The sequence below is a fragment of the Bison bison genome, unplaced genomic scaffold, assembly GCF_000754665.1.
Source record: "Bison bison bison isolate TAMUID 2011002044 unplaced genomic scaffold, Bison_UMD1.0 scf7180017864314, whole genome shotgun sequence".
NCBI lineage: Eukaryota > Metazoa > Chordata > Mammalia > Artiodactyla > Bovidae > Bison > Bison bison.
The window spans coordinates 779,304-801,134 of NW_011494886.1; the positions used below are offsets into that span (position 1 = coordinate 779,304).

Here is a 21,831-nt window from a genome sequence, read left to right on the forward strand (position 1 = left end):
GACAGGGGGACGACAGAGGATGAGATGGCTGGATGGCATCACTGACTCGATGGACATGAGTCTGAATGAACTCCGGGAGTTGGTGATGGACAGGGAGGCCTGGCGTGCTGCGATTCATGAGGTTGCAAAGAATTGGACACGACTGAGCCACTGAACTGAACTGAACTGGAGGCAGAGTCACAAAAATTTACGTTTGCATTTCTATATTAATTTTAGCAACAGCCTGTTTTTCATAAATGGGTATATTGGCTTTTGACTGGGATTATATTGAATCTGTAAATCAATTTAGATAAACTAATGTTTTAAGAATATTGAATCTTCTAATCTCTGAACAAGTATGCCTTTCCTTTTATTTAGGTCTTTAATTTCTCAATTTTGCAGTTTTAACTGTACCAGTGTTTTACAGCTTTTGTCAAATTTCTCCTTAGCATATCTTTTTTTTTAAATGCTAAACAGCAATGTTTAAAATTTTTTCCTAGTTTTTCGTTGCTAATACATAAAAATACAGTTAATTTTTGTGTATTGATGTTAGATCCTATATAAGTACTATACTGTCGTTGCTAATCACCCTGTTGTAGTAGCTTTTTAATAGATTCCATCAGATATTCTATAAATAGAAAATTGTGTTTTCTGCAAATAAAGACAGTTTTACTCTTTCCTAATCCAGATACCTTTTATTTTGTTTTCTGACCTGATTGTACTGGCTAGAATCTTCACTATTAGCTTGGGTAGAACTCAGACAGACTGCCTGGCTGTGTAGGGTCTCTCTGTCTCTAGTGTTGGCCCTGGAATTCACTCTGAGTGGTAAGCTGAGGCTTATCATCAGGCTCACTGGTGTGTTTACTGTCTCTCTGGAATCATTATGGTTGTTTCAAGCCTGAGGGTAAATCTTGTTACCGTTCCTTGGTTAGACTCAGAAGTATGTATACTCTTCAGTATTACAAATCTAGTCCCATCAGGCTTTTATTTTATCCTCACCGTTCAGTAAGAGAGTTGCTAAATTCATAGGTTACTTATTAGGCCTCATTTTTGGCCTACACAGCATTTGGGGTAATTGATTGCTCTCTCTTTCTGTATACTTGCTATACTTATTGTGCAGGATATACTTTTTGGTTCTCTTCCTTCTTCCCTGGCCATGCTTTTGCCATCTTCTCTTTTGAGTTCTATTCAACTTCCAGACCTTTAAATATTTGAATGCACCATGAGTGCTTAGTCTTTGTGTTAATACTCTGTAATGGTTTCATCCAGTCTCATGACTTTATATACCTTTTATAGGTTGATTACTCTGAATTTACATCTTCAGTCCATCAGTTCGTCCAGAACAGCATACTTTTATGTATCCAGCTGTTTATAAATCTTGTCTGTTTGGTTGTGAGATAGGTATCACAAACTTAAAAGCTGCACTTCTGCAGTCTAATCCTTAAAAACACTCGCTAGTTCTCACTTTGGTAAAAGGCCAACTCCATCATCTCACTTATTCAGGCCATAACTTGGGAGTAATTTTGGGTTCTCTGTTTATCTTAGACCCAATATTTGGGTTCATCACCAAAAAATCCCATTTGCTCTGCTTCCAAAATACAATATATCCAGAATCTGACTACTACTTAACACTACCACTTTGGTTGTTGTTGTTGTTCAGTCACCCAGTCATGTCCGACTCTTTGCAAACCCATGGACTGCAGCACACCAGGCCTCCCTGTCCCTCACCATCTCCCAAAGTTTGCCCAAATTCATGTCCATTGCATCAGTGAACCATTTTGGTTAGGGTGCTCCAAACCCCATCTTCTCTCTCCTTTAACAAAATGTATTCTTACCTGGCGTCCTTGTCCCTTTAAAAGGTAAATTAGAGTATATCGTGTTTCTGCCAAAAACTTTTCTAGTCGTTTTTCAATTTATCAGGATTAATAAAAGCCAAGTTATACAGTTGTATAGCCTGGTCCCCTGCTATTGCTGTGGCCTCATTTCCTGCCATTCTTTCTCTTGCTTCACCATAGGGATACTGCAAGGTTCTTTTTTCTCACTATTTCACCTTTTTCAAATCCTTGTTCCAATATTATTTTAAAAAGATCTTTTGTCACTCTGATCAGAAAGCTGTGGTGCTATCCTAAAGTAATAACTGTACTTTTACCTTCCTTTATTTTCCTCCATAGTTCTTAATATCTGGCATCTATTTATTTTCTTGTTAATTATGTCTTTCCAGTTAGATTGTAAACCCCGTAAGGACAGGGATATCTTACCTGCTCGGTACTGTTCCCAGCACCTAGAACAGTGACAGTGCCTGCAAACAAAGTACATACTTAATACATACTAATACATTAGTGTCTTGAATTCTCTCAGCCTTTTTTGATATGTGATCCAGGTTTTTCCTTAGAATGTAGGATCTCCTATGATCCCAAAGTTAGAGAGATTCTTTTATATTCTAATAGTATTTGAGTTATCAGTTTATAATATAGTTCTCACATTTTGTTAGTCACTTGGCTCTACTATTCTGTGCTTATTTCTGAGTGTTTGGGGTTATTGTTAAAAAAGATTTTGCTTATATTTTTGAAGTTGACATGTCAAACCACTTATCAGTTTAAAACAGACTAATTCAGACTAATTATTGAATGTATTGGTGTAAAATTTAATTTATCTAAATGCTTTTTAAAAAATATTTATTTGAGTCTTAATTGTGGCATGTGGGGTCTTTCGTTTGGTGTGTGGGCTTCTCTAGTTGCAGTATGCAGACTTCTGTAATAGTTGTGGCACGTGGTCTGAGTAGTTGTGACTCATAGGCTTAGTTGCCCCATGGCATGTGGGATCTTAGTTCTCCCACCAGAGGTTGAACCCACATCCCCTGCATGGCAGGGTGGATTCTTAACTGCTTAACCTTAACTCCAGGGAAGTCCCCATCTCAAATGTTGAGTGTGCTGAAATGATTGAGGATACCTAGATGGTCTGATTTTGCTAGTCTCTTGAAAATACCTACTTATTTCAGTTGTTGCTTTGAAGAAGCAATTCTAAATTCTGAGAAGTCTGAAAGAATCCGTACTTCAGAGATATTTGGAGATGTTGTTTATATAGTTAGACACAGTACAATCAATAAATGTTTCATTTGTATATTTGCTTATACTTATTTTGTAGATCTAACATTTGGAAGATCCCAGAACTAAAATATCCAAGATGCATGACATTTTTTGTAGGTTGAAAAGTGAGATGTGGTAAAAGATAATATTAAAATATCAAAAAGGATAGCTGTAAAGATAGATTTGTGATGACTTTTACTTCTTGGTTCTTTTCTTGGATGGTTGCCACTTCATTCATACTTCCATTTCAATCACTTTAATGTGATCTCTATTATAAATCTCAAGTCTTTTTGTTTTTAAAAAATCGATATAAGTTCCATGTGTTATTATATTTTCTTTTTGTCAGAAGCTTATTTTGTTCATATATATATATATATATATATATTTCCTAATTACTTGTATCCTATGGGCACTTTGAAGTCTCACTGAATTCAAATACATATGAGTATTCAAATATACATGAAAATCCCAAAGAGTTGTTTTTTTCTTGATTGTAGTGTTTTCATGGGAGCCACAGGTAGGGGAATAGCAATCCTCTTTATCTTTGAAAAGATAATAAGTTTAGTTAATTAATTACAGAACTTTTTTATTTGGTTTATATCAAATCGATATACAGAGCAGAAACAACATCGTATCTTAATCATGCCTTTCCTTGGCCTCTAGAGTGTGCAGTAGCCAGGATATGACAAAGTTAGGGTCTTGCAGATAGGATACATTCAATTCTTTGCTGTTCTTAGCCTCTTTATATTGTAGACTTTACATAACCATTAATGAGGAACATACTTCAATTAATTTAGATCTTTAGTAATAAACAGTTGCTTCTCCAGTACTCTTCTGGTCTCCAGTCACACACAGCTGCAGATGGGGAAGTGGAAGGAAGAAGTAGGCTCCATGTTTGGGAGATCTTAAGTAATGAGCATTCTAATATTGACCTTGGTCTAAGAACCACAATGGAAAATCTATTTCTTCATGGTTTTAAGATTCCATGGGGAAAATCTTCTTCAGAAGTGGCTTTTAACTTTTGGGTTTAGTCTAGGTTTGGAAATATATTAGACACTTTTATTTGCAAGCAACAAGAACTAACTTTGGCTAACTGAAACACAAGGAGATGTGTCCTTGGAAGCTCATGGGATCTACTGCTACTGCTAAGTCACTTCAGTCGTGTCCAACTCTGTGTGACCCCACAGAGGGCAGCCCACCAGGCTCCTCCGTCCCTGGGATTCTCCAGACAAGAACACTGAAGTGGATTGCCATTTCCTTCTCCGATGCGTGAAAGTGAAAAGTGAAAGTGAAGTCGCTCAGTCGTGTCCGACCCTCAGCGACCCCATGGACTGCAGCCTACCAGGCTCCTCCATCCATGGGATTTTCCAGGCAAGAGTACTGGAGTGGGGTGCCATTGCCTTCTCCGCATGGGATCTAAGGGAGAGCCAAATTATCAATACTTTCAGGGTAATGTAAATCCTTGTGTAAAGATTTAAGGGTTGAAATAAACAAAAATTTATACCAGATTTACTTTTGCAGAAAGCAAAAAATCCTCAGAATGTTTCTGTAGGAAAATTAGACAGTAAAAACCACTTGTAAGTTCCTAGAAATTAAAGTGGAAATGAAAAACCTGACAGTTACATTAATATTTGTTTACAAGTAAAATTGAACTCATTAAAAATAGCCCTTTATAGTTTTTTGGTCAGTATCTGCTCCAGCTCTTTGATTATTAGAGAGGTGTTTTGTTGGTGGTGGTCAAAGCTGTCAACTTTTTCCTTGGTGGTTTTTCTGTCTTTGTTATATGGAGAGTAATTTTCCCCTTTTAAATATTGTAAAATATTTTAAATGTATTTTCGATTTACTGGATCCACTTTTTCTTTTTCCTATCTTCCAAGTATTATTCTCTTTAGTAATGGTGCCCCATTAAGCCATGGTTCTTTCTTTTTTCAAAAACTTTTCTTTGTTAAAAATTGAAGTATAGTTGACTTGTTAGTTTAGGTATACACTATAGTGATTTGATATTTTTATAAAATATACTCTATACAAAGTTATTATTCAGTATAGATTATATTCCCTGTGTTGCACATTTTATCCTTGTAACTTATTTATTTTGTAGCTGGTAGTCTGTACCTCTTAAACCCCTTCACCTGTTGTACTATTCATCACACCTCTCTCCTCCCCTTTCTCCTATCTGGCAAACACTCATTTGTTCTCTGTGAGTCTGTTTTATTTATTTTTTTAGGCTTCATATATAAGAACAAACGTACAGTATTTGTCTTTCTCTGTCTTATATCACTAAGCAAAATATACCCTCCAGGTCCGTCCATCTATTTTGTCACAAATGCACAGTTTTTTTATTATTTTTTTAAATAACTGAGTAAAATTCTGTGTGTGTGTGTGTATGTATATTTGTATTACATCTTTTAGGGGTTGTTTCTTTATTTTGGCCATTGTAAATTAATACTACTTGAATATTGGCATGCATCTATCTTTTTAAATTGGTGGTGTTTTTTCAGATAAACACCCAGGAGTGCAATTGCTAGATCATATTGTAACTCTGTTTTTAACATTTTGAGGAACCTCCATATTGCTTTCTGTAGTGACTACCAATTTACCTTTCCATCAGCTGTGCATAAGGGTTCCTTTTTCTGCACATTCTCACCAATGCTTGTTATTTTTTTGTCTTCTGAACGATAGCCATTCTGACAGGTGTGAAATGATACCTCATTGTGGTTTGTGTTTGCATTTGATAATAATGATGTTGAGTATCTTTTCACGTGCCTCTTGGCCATCTGTTTCTTCTTTGGAATAATGCATATCCAGGTCTTCTGCCCATGTTTTAAATAGGGTTGTTTAGTCTTTTGATACTGAGTTCCAGTAGTTCTTTGTGTAGTTTGGATAGTAATCCCTTATTGGACATATCATTTACAAATATCTTTCTCCATTCAATAGGTTGTCTTTTCATGTTGATGATTTCTTTCACTATGAAAAAACTTTTAAGTGTAGTTTGGTCCATTTGTTTATTTTTCCTTTTGTTTCCCTTCCCTGAGGAGACAGATCCAAAAAAAAATATTGCTGAGAGTAATTTCAAAGAGTATTGCCTATGCTTTCTTATGGAGTCTTATAAGTTTTCAGGTCTTACATTTAGGTCTTTAATCTGTCTTGAGTGTATATATATGAATTTGTTTCTGTACTCTATTTTGTTCCATTGAGCATGTGTCTGTTTTTTATACCAGTACCATACTTTTCTGATTATTGTAGCTTTGTAGTATAGTCTAAAGGCAAGGAGTGTGATGCCTCCAAATTTTTTAAAGATTGCTTAGGGTGTTAGAGGTCTTTTGTGGTTTCATATGAATTTTAAGGTTATTTGTTCTAGTTTTATGAAGTGTGCCACTGGAATTTTGATGAAAATTGCTTTGAGCCTGTAGATTACTTTGAGTAGTAAGGGTGTTTTAACAATCCATGAACATGAGATATCTTTCCATTTATTTGTGTCTTTTTCAATTTCTTTGATCAGTGTAGTACAGCTTTCAACATAGAGGTCTTTTACCTTCGTTAAATTTTTTCCTAGGTGCTCTTTTCAGTGGAGTTGTGTGTAAATAGAATTGTCTTAATTTCAATTTCTGATGGTTTGCCACTGTTTATAGAAATCCACCAGGTTTTGTTTTGTTTGGCCATGCATATGGCAGGTGGGATCGTATTTCCCTGACCAGGAATTGAACCCATGGATCCTGCAGAGGAAGCTTGAAGTCTTAACCACTGGACTGCTGGGAAGTCTGAAATCCACACTTTTGTATATTGATTTTGTAGCCTGTAATGTCACTGAATCTACATATTACTTCTCTCTCTTTTTTTGGTGAAGACTTTAGTAGTAGCATGTCATCTACAATGACAGTTTTACTTATTCCCTTCCAAATGAAATGCCTTTATTTCTTGTCTGATTGCTGTGGCTGGGACTTTCATTATTTTGTTACAGAGAAGTGGCAAGAGTGGGCATGCTTGTTTTATCTGATCTTAAAGGAAGAGCTTTTTAGCTTTTCACCATTGAGTATAATAATAGCTGTGGATTTGTCATTGTTGTATTCAGTCAGTTGTGTCCGACTCTTTGAGACGCCATGGACTGCAGCATGCCAGGCTTCCCTCCATCGTGCTCCATGCTTCACCATCTCCTGGAGTTTGCTCAAACTCATGTCCATTGAGTCGGTGATGCCATCCAACCATGTTGTCCTCTGTCACCCTGTTCTCCTCCTGCCCTCAGTCTTTCCCAGAATCAGGGTCTTTTTCTAATGAATTGGCTTTTTGCATCAGATGGTCAGAGTATTGAAACTTCTACTTCAGCATGAAGCCTTCCAATGCATATGCAGGGTTGATTGCCTTTAGGATTGACTGGTTTGATTTCCTTGCAGTCCAAAGAACTCTCAGGAGTCTTCTCTAGCACCACAGTTCAAAAGCATCAATTCTTTGTCACTCAGCCTTCTTTATGGTCCACCTTTCACATCCATACATGATTACTGGGATTTGTCATGCTGCTACTGCTAAGTCACTTCAGTCGTGTCTGACTCTGTGCGACCCCATAGACGGCAGCCCACCAGGCTCCCCTGTCCCTGGGATTCTCCAGGCAAGGACACGGGAGTGGGTTGCCATTTCCTTCTCCAATGTATGAAAGTAAAAAGTGAAAGTGAAGTTGCTCAGTCGTGTCTGACTCCTAGGGATCCCATGGACTGTGGCCTACCAGGCCCCTCTGTCCATGGGATTTTCCAGGCAAGAGTGCTGGAGTGGGGTTCCACTGCCTTCTTCTTTATTATATTGGGATAGTTTCCTCTGTACCAAATTTGTCGAGAGTTTATTGTAAATAGATGTTAAATTCTTTCAAATGTATATTTTGTGTCTATTGAGATGACCATGTGCTTTTTTATCCTTTGTTTTGTTAATGTGGTGTATCACATTGATTGATGTGCAGATATTGGACCATCCTTCCATTGTGGAGTACTTCTTGATCATGATAATGTGATTCTTTCTGTGTATTGTTGAATTGTTTGCTAATATATTTTTTAAATGTATTTACTTTTAATTGAAGGATAATTGCTTTACAGTGTTGTGTTGGTTTCTGCCATGTATCAACATGAATCAGAGGTATACATATGTCCTCTCCCTCATGAACCTCCCTCCCACCTCCCTCCACATCCCACCCCACTAGGTTGTTACAGAGCCCAGGTTTGAGTTTCCTGAATCATACAGCAAATTCTCATTGGCTATCTGTTTTGCATAGGATAGTGTATGTTTCCATGTTATTCTCTCCAGTCGTCCCACTGTCTGCTTCCTCCCCCCACCCTGTGTCCATAAGTCTGTTCTTTATGTCTGCATTTCAGTTACTGCCCTGCACATAGGTTCATCAGTACCGTCTTTCTGGATTCCATATGTATGTATTAATATATTGTATGTTTTTCTGTTTCTGACTTACTTAGCAATATTGATTCTTACAACCCATAAACGTGGAATATCTCTCCATCTGTTTATGTCATTTTTGATTTCTTTCATCAGTATCTTACAGTTTTCTGTATATAGCTCTTTTGTCTCCCTAGGTAGGTTTATTCCTTGGTATTTATTTTGTTTGAGAATATTTGCATCTATGTTCATCAGAGATACTGGCGTGCAGTTTTCGTTCGTTCTTTTTTCTGTAGTGTCTTTTTCTGACTTTGGTATCAAGGGAAAGCTGACCTTGCAGAATTTTAGGATGTTCTCTGCTCTTCAACTTTTTGGAATAGTTTAAGAAGGATAGATATTGACTCTTCTTTAAATGTTTGGTAGAGTTTCCCTGTGAAGCTGTCTGGCCCTGGACTTCTGTTTTCTTGGAGGATTCGGATTACGGATTCCGTTTAATTACTAGTAATTACAGGGACTCAGCGGACATGAGTGTGAGCAAGCTCCAGGAGTTGGTGATGGATAGGGAAGCCTGGCGTGCTGCAGTTCCTAGGGTCGCAGAGTCAGACGTGACTTGAGCGACTGAATTGAGCTGAATTAGTCTGTACAGATTTTCTATTTATTTGTTCCTGCTTCAGTCTTAGTAGATTATAATGTCTAGGAATTTATCCATTTCAGAGAGGGTTTCAATTTGTTGTCATATAACTAGCATTGTGATTGTTTGTTGTACTTCTGTGATGGTGGTGAAATGAACTTCTCTTTCATTTCTAACTTTATTTGGGCCCTCTTTTATACTTGAAGATTGTGGCTAAAGGTTTATAAATTTTGTTTATCTCTTCAGAAACCCAGCTCTTGGTTTCATTGATCCTTTCTATTGGTGGGTTTTTTTTGGTGGGGGGCTCTCTATTTTACTTATTTCTGCTCTGATTTTTATGATTTCCCTCCTACTACCTTTGGGCTTTGTTCTTTTTTAATTCCTTTAGGTGGAAAGTTATGTTGTTTGTGATTTTTTGTTTCTTGAGGTAGACTTATATATCTATAAACTTCCCTCTTGGAACTGCTTTTATTGTGTCCCATAGATGTGGGAAAGTTGTGTTTCTATTTTCATTTGTCTCAAGGTATTTCTTTTTTAATTTCTTCTTTCATTTCTTCATAGATGCATTTTTTGTTTTGTTTTTAATAGCATATTGTTTAGTGTCCACATTTCTATTTTTTCATTTTTATTCCCATAATTAATTTCTGGTTTCATACCATTGTGGTTAGAAAGGACGCTTGATATAATTTCAATTTGTTGAATTTATTGAGATATTTTTGTGGCCTAGCATGTGACCTGTCCTGCAGAAAGTTCCATATGCATTTTAAAAGAATGTGTATTTTGCTGCTTTGGATGAGATAACTATTCTGTAGATACTTATTAAGTCCATCTTGTCTGCATTTTAGACCAGTATTTCCTTATTGGTTTTCTGTCTGGATGATTTATCCACTGATAGAAGTAGAGCATTATAGTCCTCTACTATTACCATATTATTGTCAATTCTTTCCTTTATGTCTATTATTATTTGCTTTATATATTTAGGTACTCATCTATTCAGTTCAGTTCAGTCGCTCACTCATGTCCGACTCTTTGAAACCTGATGAACCACAGCACACAAGGCCTTCCTGTCCATCACCGTCTCCCGGAGTCCATTGTGTTGGTGATGCCATCCAACCACCTCATCTTCTGCCATCCCCTTCTCCTTCAGCTCTCATCTTTCCCAGCATCAGGGTCTTTTCAAATGAGTCAGCTCTCCACGTCAGATGGCCAGAGTATTGGAGTTTCAGCTTCAACATCAGTCCCTCCAGTGAACACCCAGGACTGATCTCTTTTAGGATGAACTGGTTGGATCTCCTTGCAGTCCAAGGGACTCTCAAGAGTCTTCTCCAACACCACAGTTCAAAAGCATCAATTCTTGGGCGCTCAGCTTTCTTTATAGTCTAACTCTCACATCCATACATGACTACTGGAAAAACCATAGCCTTGACTAGATGGACCTTTGTTGGCAAAATAATGTCTCTGCTTTTTAATATGCTATCTAGGTTGGTCATAACTTTCCTTCCAAGGACCAAGCGTCTTTTAATTTCATGGCTGCAGTCACCATCTGCAGTGATTTTGGAGCCCAGAAAAATAAAGTCAGCCACTGTTTCCCCATCTATTTCCTATGGAGTGATGGGACCAGATGCCATGATCTTAGTGTTCTGAATGTTGAGCTTTAAGCCAACTTTTTCACTCTCCTCTTTCACTTTCATCAAGAGGCTTTTTAATTCTTCTTCACTTTCTGCCATAAGGATGGTGTCATCTGCCTATCTGAGGTTATTGATATTTCTCCCAGCAATCTTGATTCCAGCTTGTGCTTCTTCCAGCCCAGCGTTTCTCATGATGCACTCTGCATATAAGTTAAATAAGCAGGGTGACAATATACAGCCTTGACGTATTCCTTTTCCTATATGGAATCAGTCTGTTGTTCCATGTCCAGTTCTAACTGTTGCTTCCTGACCTGTATACAGGTTTCTCAAGAGGCAGGTCAGGTGGTCTGGTATTCCCATCTCCTTCAGATTTGTGGATCAAAGTTTATTGTGATCCACACAGTCAAAGGCTTTGGCATAGTCAAGAAAGCAGAGATAGATGTTTTTCTGGAACTCTCTTGCTTTTTTGATGATCCAGCGGATGTTGGCAATTTGATCTCTGGTTCCTCTGCCTTTTCTAAAACCAGCTTGAACATCTGGAATTTCACAGTTCATGTTGCTGAAGCCTGGCTTGGAGAATTTTGAGCATTACTTGACTAGTGTGTGAGATGAGTGCAATTGTGTGGTAGTTTGAGCATTCTCTGACATTGCCTTTCTTTAGGATTAGAATGCAAACTGACCTTTCCAGTCCTGTGGCCACTGCTGAGTTTTCCAAATGTGCTGGCATATTGAGTGCAGCACTTTCACAGTATCATCTTTTAAGATTTGAAAGAGCTCAACTGGAATTCCATCACCTCCACCAGCTTTGTTCATAGTGATGCTTCCTAAGGCCCACCTGACTTCACATTCCAGGATGTCTGGCTGTAGGTGAGTGTGAGTGATCACACCTTTGTGATTATCTGGGTCATGAAGATCTTTTTTGTGCAGTTTTTCTGTGTATTCTTGCCACCTCTTCTTAATATCTTCTGGTTCTGTTAGGTCCATACCATTTCTGTCCTTTATTGAGCCCATCTTTGCATGAAATATTCCCTTGGTATCTCTAATTTTCTTGAAGAGATCTCTATTAGGTACACATATGTTTACAAATGTTATATCTGCTTCTTGGATTGACTCTTTTGTCATTATATGATATCCTCTTTGTCGTTTGTCTATTCTGTGTGAACATTGCTACCCCATAAGCCATTATTCTTAAGGTTGTAAGGAGATATCCTTAGCGCTATCCTTTCCAGTTTATTTTGATGTCTTTGTCAGGTGAGCCTGCTATAAAAAACACTATAGACTGGTTGACTTAAATATCTGACATTTATTTCTCAAAGTTCTAGAGTTTGATAAATCCAAGATCAAGGTGTGAGCAGATTCAGTTCCTGTTGAAGACCCTTTCCTGACTTGTAGACAGCCACCTTCTTGCTTTGTCAGGGTAGACAGAAAGAGAGAGCTCTTTTCTCTCTTCCTCTTTTTAAATGAGGACACTAATGCCAGCATGTGGGCCTGCCTTCATACAAATATCATTATCCCAAGAGGCCCCACCTCCAGTTAGTATTCAATATATATATTTTGGAGGGACACAAACATTCATTCCATTATCCTATGCCTTCTGTATCTCTACCTGAGGAGGATGAATATGTTTATTTGCTTTTATTATGAACATTACTTATTGTAAGTGATTCTGACATCAAAGAAGAACACAAAGTGACAACTAAAAGTTATTTCTTTAATCTTTAGTAATTTCACTCCTTACAGTAACTAATGTTTATCTTCAGAACATACAAAAAATTATTGTCAGTATATATAGCATATGTGACTAATTTTTTTGCATTTAGATCTTCATTCCATTTGGTTTTGTGTGTGTATGTGTGTTTAATGTAAAGCAGGGATCTCTGTTTCCAAATATTTAGCTCTTGTCCTTTCATCATATCTTCACTAATTCATTATTTACATTCATAGAACATATTACATACCATATGCCATTATATATGTTGATCTGTTTATATATTTTAAGTTGCTTTAAGATACTAAGCTTTTTATTGTTTTTACTTTAGTATCAACCCCCTCCTTACTGTGCAGTTGTGTGTATGTATGTCATGGTTTTCATTGCAGTTACATTGAATTTGTGTGCTAATATGGGGAGATTTGCCATCTATGTAGCATTATATTTTCCTTCTCATGACTATGACACGTCTTCCAATTATGCAGGTCAGTTGCTCAGGTCTGCAGGTTCTTTACAACATTATTTAAATAGTTTAAATATTAATATTTTTACTAATACTGTTTTTTTCTACAGTAAGTTTGTAAAGATTATCATATATTATAACATGTTGAATATATATTTTGTATACAGTTTGCATTCTTTATAAGCAGCTATGTTATTTGTTCTAATAGTGGTTTCCTTGGCCGCCTTCAGTTTTTCTAATAATAGATTTTCAAGATAATAATTTTGTGTGTTCTTTTTCTATTCATCCCTGTTTCCTTTTCTTGTCTCATTGCATGAGAATTTCCATTCTAAGTTGAATGATGATGATAGTGTACCGTCTTGTCTTCATCGTTCCTTAATAACATGCCCCCCCTTTAATTTTAGCATTGTGATGTCCATTGATTTAGAAGAATGTATTATTAAGAATTCTTTTTTCAATTGTTAACTTTTTAAAAATCCAGATAATGAACATTAAATTCTATTAAATATCCTTTTGGCTTCCAATGAGAAAGCCATGTGACCTTTCAATGTGATAAATAGTCTAAAAATTCCTTACATTTTTTAATATCTTACTTAATCATTGTGTCTTTTTCTTTAAATACAGAGCTATATGTTATTTTATAATATTATATGAAATTTTTAATATTTATAAATTGCTTTTTCATTTGTGTATCTTCAGGTTTAGTATTAGGCTTATGATATCTTGCTAAAATACGTTTGAATATTTTCATGTTTTATACTAATTACATTAAATTTTAAAAGCTTTGTAATTATCATATGGTTGAAAGTACATTTTTTGGACTTGATTTTTTTTTTTGGTGGAGTGGTTAAAAAAAAGACAACTTTTCTTCCATAGCTGTTAAGTATGATCAGTGTGAATTGTCAGTCCTTTTCTGTAATATCCTCAGTCATCTCTTGGATAAGAAAGTTAACTCTATTATCTATTTAATGTATTCATTTGTGGTTTGTTTGTTTGTTTCTTCAAAAAAAAGTTCATGGAAATATTGTATTAAGTTTTTATTGTTGTTTAGAGCCGTTTGAACATGTTTAAACATTTTTCTTAATCATCTTTTAAATGATACCCCCAATGTATTTGCTATAAATGTTCTAATATACTTGTTAGTGAAGAGTGTCTTGCTTGAATTTAGTATTAATGAGCATTAATCCTGTGTTTCGTAAAATGATTTATATTTGGCCCATTGCTTTTAGGAAGGAATCAGTATCATAAGGGTGAAGTTAGATGATTTTAACTTTCGTTTTTATGTTTTCTTGAAAAACATAAATTTGATTTATGAGATAGAAAATTTTGATTTCACGTTTATATGTTTGTTTGGGTTTTTTTTGATTTATGTTTTCTGGCAGTTGATCTGTATTTACCAGTGTGTTTTATACAGATTTTTGGTAGAGAAACCCTCCGAAGGAAGATACTTTTAGGATTTGGTTATCTGTCACTGAGTAACAAAATATCCTAAAGTTTGGTAGTTTTAAAACAGCATACTTTTATTATATGTCGGTTTCTTTGGGTCAGGAATCCAAGCATGACTCAGCTGAGTTCTTTGTTTCAGAGTCTCTCACTAGGCTACAGTCAGGGTGTCAGCTAGGGCTGGGACCTTACCTAGTGGCTTGACTGGGGAAGGACCTTCTTAGGAAGGACCTAAGCTTACTGTTGGCCCAGTGTAGTGCTTTATCCACTGCAACACATATAGGTGATTATTTGATTCATTTAAGAAGCATTCTTTGGGTCTTAAATCCAGCCCTGGAAGCATCTAACTCTTTTCAGTTCTTCCTGTTTACTCAGTCATTAGTGTCTATGTGTGTGTGTGTAGAAAACAGGAAGGGAGGGAATTTGATCATATGTTAGCATAACTTAGATTCATTTTTAAGAACTATGCTTTTCTATTTTCCTTAGGTGCCTTAGCTGGACCAATTATTGTGGAGCCACATGTCACAGCAGTATGGGGAAAGAATGTTTCGTTGAAGTGTTTAATTGAAGTAAATGAAACTATAACACAAATTTCATGGGAGAAGATACATGGCAAAAGTTCACAGACTGTTGCAGTTCATCATCCTCAACATGGATTCTCTGTTCAAGGAGAATATCAGGGAAGAGTCTTGTTTAAAAACTATTCAATTAATGATGCAACAATTACTCTACATAACATAGGATTCTCTGATTCTGGAAAATACATATGCAAAGCTGTTACATTCCCACTTGGAAATGCTGAGTCCTCTACAACTGTAACTGTATTAGGTACGTGTACTTGAATTGTATATTTTGGTGGTAGTGGTGAGGATTATAGTAAAAATATTTTCAAAAACTTAAAATGCTTGAAATTACATATAAATGTAAATTTTAAATGAAAGAATTCAAATATGATTTTTCAATTTCTGTCATAAAACTCTGATTCTAGACTCTGTTTAAACAAAATCTTGTCCCTATCTACCTGTCCGTATAGTGCTGTGTAGTTCATAGCTATTTTACTTTGTTCAGGAAAGATTGTTTTTTATTTACAATGCTAAGTGCTAATGTTTTTTATTTATAATACTAAGTGCTAATATTCTTTGATGTTTATTTCCCCTCAAACTTCAACCTTTAATTAAATTATCATCTTTAAGCTTTTCCATTTTGTTTTAATGACTGTGGTCTTAGAGCTATTGATGTCTTATGTTTGTTTTTCAAATCAGATTTTTATTTCTGCTGTTGTGGATTTGTGTAGCTATTTGAATCATGGGCTGTTGCTTCCATTGAAGGATCTTCTGCCTTTTACTGTGTGATAACTGTTAAAATTTATGGTGAACTTTAGAAAGAGCTTATTAGCATTAAAGTAGCCACCCGAAGTGAAAGGTAAACCAATCTGGAATAGCTGGTGAGTACTCATAGAATACTAGTATGAGGACCAAGGACTACTAGCAACCTTAGCCATTTCCACCTAAAGTGGAACGCCTTTAATGGATGGTCTTTGCTCTGAATCCACCTGTTTGCCTGTCAGGGATTTTGTTAGGTCTGCTAATAGCTTTCCCTACTCAATCCTCCTTATCTTTTCTCCTTTATAAACTTGTTGCACTCCTCACTTGATCTCACTGTCTGCTTCAAGAGAACCAAACAGTTACACAGCCTCTAATATTTAATGGTGTGATTTCAGGATCTCTGAAGTTCAGGAAAGAAATTTTGTCCAAATTTGTTATATATTTTTTCATGTTGAGAAAAACTATTTAAAAATAAAAATAAAATTAAATATTTGAAGACTTTGTGTTTAAGACCCTGTCCTAAGGGCTGTGGGGAAAATATAACTTAGGTTTACAAAATTGATACTTTTGAGAACAGTTTTAACTGGAAGACAAGGTATTAATATCTAAAAAGTCAAGTGCAAACCATTGGGGTAAAAAATTTAAAAAAAAATAAGTGTCAAGAAAAAAAGATAGTTTGTATGTAGAAGAGAGAACTCATGAGAATAAGATTTTTTACTTTAAATTTTAGTAATCCTTCCTAAATTAATAAACATTCAGTGGTTTAAAACTCAGGATTATTTAAAGTATAAGACCAGTCATGATTTTACCTGTGTCTGCTTCTCTAATTTCATCTATTCCATTCCTTGCTCTACTTCTCCCAACAGCCTGAATTTTATAATCATAATGAACTATTTGTGGTATGTTAACACTTATGTTTTTATATGTATTTTTTGTTATGCCTCTCTTCTCAAGAGATTGGCACCTTTCCCCTCCTGTCTTTTTCTTCCTGCATTTCTTCTATTTAACTGTTACTCATCAAACTACATCCTTTTGGTAGCCATTTTAAAAATACCTAGCCCTCTGCTGCTTGATAGGGATTTTATTTTGCTCTTTTGCCATTGTATCTTGAGCTCATCTTTGTTGCAGCAGTTAATTTAGCACTATGTCTTTTTCACTATAAACCTGTGGTGGACTGCAACTGTGCACTTTAAAATTTGACTTTGTATCCGTAAAGCTTATAAGAGTTTCTGGCATATAGCAATAATACACTGTTATTTAAGTAGGGTATGGAAATAGCTAAGTTAACTCTAGTTCAGAAATGTTTTGTTGAAAAATAGTTGAGCCAGTCCTTGAATGGTGTAAACATACAGAGGGGGAATAAGTGAGCCAATGCAAGGAAGCAGAAAACAACATACATTAGGGCAGAGTTTCTTCACCATGGCATTGTTGAAGTTTGGGCCTGGAAATTTTTGCTGGGGTAAACTGTCCTGTCCATTACAGACTGTTCAGCAGCCTTCATGCCATCTACCCACTAGATACTAGTAGCAGTTCCTTAGAAGTTGTGCCAAGTTAGAATGTCTCCCAGCATTGCCAAGTGTCCTCTGAGGGACCACTGAATAATCTGTTGATTGTTCAAAGGATTTATATAAAGTCAAGAATTAAAGGCTAGAAATGTAGAGTAGGACCACTTTAAAGTAACTCGAATATCAAGATTGGGAATTTGAACCTTATATTACTTGAAATGCAAACTGAGCATGTTGTATTTCTCCCGTCTCTTATTCTCAAGTTCTTTCTGTTTATTTATTTTATTTTTTATTATTTTTGACTGTACCACGTGACACATGGGATCTTAGTTCTCTGACCAGGAATTGAACCCATGCCTTTAGTGAAAAGTGTATAGCTGTAACCACTGTACCACCAGGGAAGTCCCAGATTCTTGTTGTTTAAAGTGTGATTCATGAGCCAGCAGCAGTGGTATCATTTGGGAGATTGTTAGAAATACAGAATTCAGATCCTCCCCAGACTTGTTGAATGATAAATCTATTATAGCAAGGTCCCCAAGTAATTTTTATGCAGAGTAGGTAAAGTTTGAAAAACACTACTTTGACCATCTTCTCACCTTGCTTAGAGGAGTGTCTAACTCATAGACTTGATTTGTAAGTAATGTGATGAAAGTTGTCATTTAGGAAGATCAGTCAGGTGTTTTTGATGGATTACAATGAAGAGTCCTGAAATCATAATGCCTAAGATAGGAGGCCATGAAAGCTTGACGTTAATTTTCTAATTTATGCCACTTGAGTGAAGAAGGGAGCTATTAGGAAGGAGAAACTAACAGAACGTTGTAACTGACTATATATAAGAAACCAAGAAGGTTTGAACAGTAACAGGTTTTGAGCCTTAGTGGTTGAGTAAATTATGTTGCCATTAATTTAAATTGGCATGTCTGCATGAAAATCAAGTTGGGGATTGGGAGGATGAGATGATGAATTCAACCTTTGGCTTACTGAGTTGGAGGATACATAGACAAATGATACCACATTTTGTATCAAAAGTGAATAAAATTAGGGATCATTCAGGTAGTAATGTTTATCAGATAAAAGTTTTTAAGAGACATACAGAAAGTAACGGAAGTTTTATTAGGGCAGGGATTAGAAGAAATAGAGATGAACAATTCAAAAACATAGCTTTGCAAAAAAACTGTTAAAGTAATATTATTTACATCAAGAGAAGATAAAGTTTTTAAGATTGCTCTAGCACATTTTTCCCACGGTGAGAATCAAGCCCTACAGAAATGATTTCAGTGACCCATTTTTTTCAGTGCTCCTGTGGTTGGCACATCCAACTTCTCAGGTGGCGCTGGCAGTAAAGAGCCCACCTGCCAATGCAGCAGACATGAGAGATGCAGGTTCAATTCCTGGGCTAGAAAGATCCCATGAAGGAGGGCATGACAACCCACTCCAGTGTTCTTGCCTGGAGAATCCCATGGACAGAGGAGCCCGGTGGGCTACAGTCTAGTGTCACAGTTGGACACGACTGAAGCGACCTAGCATGCATGGTTGGCACATAGCTACTATCATTCTAAATGCATATCCCAGAAGTTAATCTATTACTTAGAGCAGATACCTGAAGGCATTAGAACTTAATTCTTTTGGAACTGATTGGGAAGAACTGCTCTAAGTATCAGATTTCTACCAAGTCAGTCAAAGAAAATAGGGACACGACTGAAGCGACCTAGCATGCATGGTTGGCACATAGCTACTATCATTCTAAATGCATATCCCAGAAGTTAATCTATTACTTAGAGCAGATACCTGAAGGCATTAGAACTTAATTCTTTTGGAACTGATTGGGAAGAACTGCTCTAAGTATCAGATTTCTACCAAGTCAGTCAAAGAAAATAGACAAAGAAAAGCATTGAGTGTGTAGATTAGGCAGAGTTAGTGACATTAGAGTTTCAAAGGAATGATAGTAATAGACCTGAATAAGGGAATGTAATATAGCAAAACACTTTTAAGAAAATTGAACAACAAATGTCCCATAGGAGAAGAGTTATTGTATAATTGATTGCTTCTTCTTGATATATGAGATATTATATAGTGATTAAAATTGTAGTTAATAGAAGTATTGCTGCTTGAAAATAAAATGAGCCAAAAAACTGTAGGAATACCATGATTACATCTATATAGACACTGGAAACAAAAATAAAGAGAAAGAAGTGGAAGTATATGATAATGACTATATTAGTATATTATAGTTGTGGATATTTTTCTTTTTTTTTTTCTAATTTTTAGTAATACTTTTATAATAATAATTAAAAAAAAAAAAAGACTTCTACTGCCAGACATAATGGAGTAACAGGGATTGGATTTACCCTTTCTCTCTCTAACAAGAAAACTAACCAACTAGTTTTTAGTCATTGGGCAATAGGCATGATAGGATTATGATCCCTGAAAGAAGAAAGATAGGCAAGAATTATGCAGTTGCTCCAGCCTCCTCTTTAATCAGTCTCCAGTGGCAACTCAGTGACAAGGGCTTCAAGTAAAGAATACTGGTCTCACTGAGCTTAAGAGATGGGTTGGACAGATGTTTAGAATTTGTGGAGCAGAAAGTAGAAAGGGAGTATCCAAGAGAAAGAATGTGTGTGCTTTAGAGACCTACAGAAGGGCCCTCTGAAGTCTTTGGTTTAGAACTTGCTGTGTACATGTGGAAGACACTTTGGAGATGGGGGAAAGAACCAGCAGAAAGAAGTGGTCTTAACAATCCTGGTGTTAATATAGGGCTGGGAAAACGTCATATTCCTACAAATCAGAGTATAGAGGGCACTGGGTAGGAGAGGGAGTGACAGCGAAACCTCCAGGGACGAAGTGCAGAGAAGCTAACTAAAATGTTGGGAAATACGAGAAAAGTAACTTTAGAAAGCCATTGTAGTCTACAACCAGGGGTTTGAGTCCCTTCAGAAGAAACAAATAATATAATTTAAAATTAACTTTAAAATAATTTTTATATTTCCTCAAAGATAAAAACCTCTATTGATGGCACAGGTTATTCACACTGACTCTGCCATGGTTGGGGGATGGGCACGTGAAACATTAAAAACCATTGAAAACTTCAAAGAAATAATAATATAGTAAGGAATATACACTAAAATCTAAGAAAAAGTAGAAACATAGAAATAAACCTAGCTCTGAAAGCTGAAATCTGTATTCAACCTTGAGGACATTCAGCAATTCAGAAGAGATACCTAAGATGATGAACTAAGATTTTGAGAGCCTTGAGAAGTGAGAGAGACAAATACCTAAGTGTATGTCTGCTCAAGATGGGATATCTAATAACTTTTCTTATATTCTCCTGGTACCCAACGACTTAACATTTTCAGAAGAGTAGTTCACCCACAGTAAACTAGCCTTATTACAGACTTTGAGGCTTGGTTTATATCACTTGAGTAATCTGAAATTGAGACCCTGGGCTGGATAGTGTTCTTAGAAGCTAGCTTAGCAGAAGAAAAGAAAGATCCTTTCTGGAAGAAAGGTACTGTATTCTAAGCCTCAAATTATTTCTACCTTAATTATTCAAATTCAAGCATATGATCTGCTTGAATGACCAGGCATATAAGTAAAGAAGACCCCAGAAGCACCCAGTGCAAAAAGAAGAGAAAAAGACCTGTGTAAGGTGTTGGAATTATCTGACATAGACTATTAAACAGTGCTTACCATTTGAAGGGATAGGTCAATCTATTGAATTTCTGCAGAGAATAAGAAACTGTCAGTCGTGTCCATCTCTGTGCCTGCATGGACTATATATATATAGCCTGTCAGGCTCCTCTGTCCATGGGATTCTCCAGGCAAGAAACCTGGAGAATTCCCTTCTCCAGGGACTCTTCTCCATCCAGAGACTGAACCCAGGTCTTCATTGCAGGCAGATTTTTTACCATCTGAGCCACCAGCAAAGCCCATATATGTATGTATGTGTGTGTATGTGTATAATGTCTATGTATATATATATAATGTATATGTATATATAATGTATATGTGTGTGTGTATATAAGTATTTATATATATATTTATCTCACATAGTAATTTGTCCTCGAAGTACAGAGGTAATTCTTAGTACAAGCATATCTCGGAGATAACGTGGGTTCGGTTCCAGACCAATAAAGTAAATATCACAGTAAAACAGTCACATGAATTTTTTGGTTTCACAGTGTTATAAAGATTATGTTTATACTACACTGTAGTCTGTTAAGTGTGCAATAGCATTGTCTTAACAATGTATATAATTTAGGTAAAAAATCATTGTATTGCTAAAAAATACTTACCATCATCTGAGTCTTCAGCCAGTTTTAATCTTTTTACAGTAGTAACATCCAAGATTACAGATCATCATAACAAATATAATAATAATGAAAAAGCTTGAAATATTCTGAGAATTACCAAAATATGACAGAGAGATAGGAAGTGAGAAAATGCTGTTGGAAAAATGATGCTAATAGATTTGCTCAATACAGGGTTACCAGAAGTCTTCAATTTGTGAATAATGCAATATCTGTGAAGCACAATGGAGTGAGGTGTGCCTGTATATAAAAAACAGTTAACTGATGAATTTTATACATTTGAATTAAAAACTTCTCATCAAAACACACTATAAAGAGAGAAGCCCTAAATGGTAGAAGATATTGCACATATAATCAGAAATGGACTCTCCCCAATCAGTAAAAAAAAA

At 36.0% G+C, this 21,831-nt stretch overlaps 1 protein-coding gene across 2 annotated transcripts in view; it reads left to right on the plus strand.

The window, feature by feature from the left end:
* Positions 1-21,831, plus strand: part of PVRL3 (poliovirus receptor-related 3) — a 136,339-nt gene that overhangs the window by 31,264 nt on the left and 83,244 nt on the right. For both annotated transcript variants that reach the window (XM_010852723.1, XM_010852722.1), the window contains exon 2: positions 14,792-15,133. In XM_010852723.1, coding sequence (XP_010851025.1) covers positions 14,792-15,133 — 342 coding nt within the window. The remainder of the gene's footprint in view (positions 1-14,791; positions 15,134-21,831) is intronic.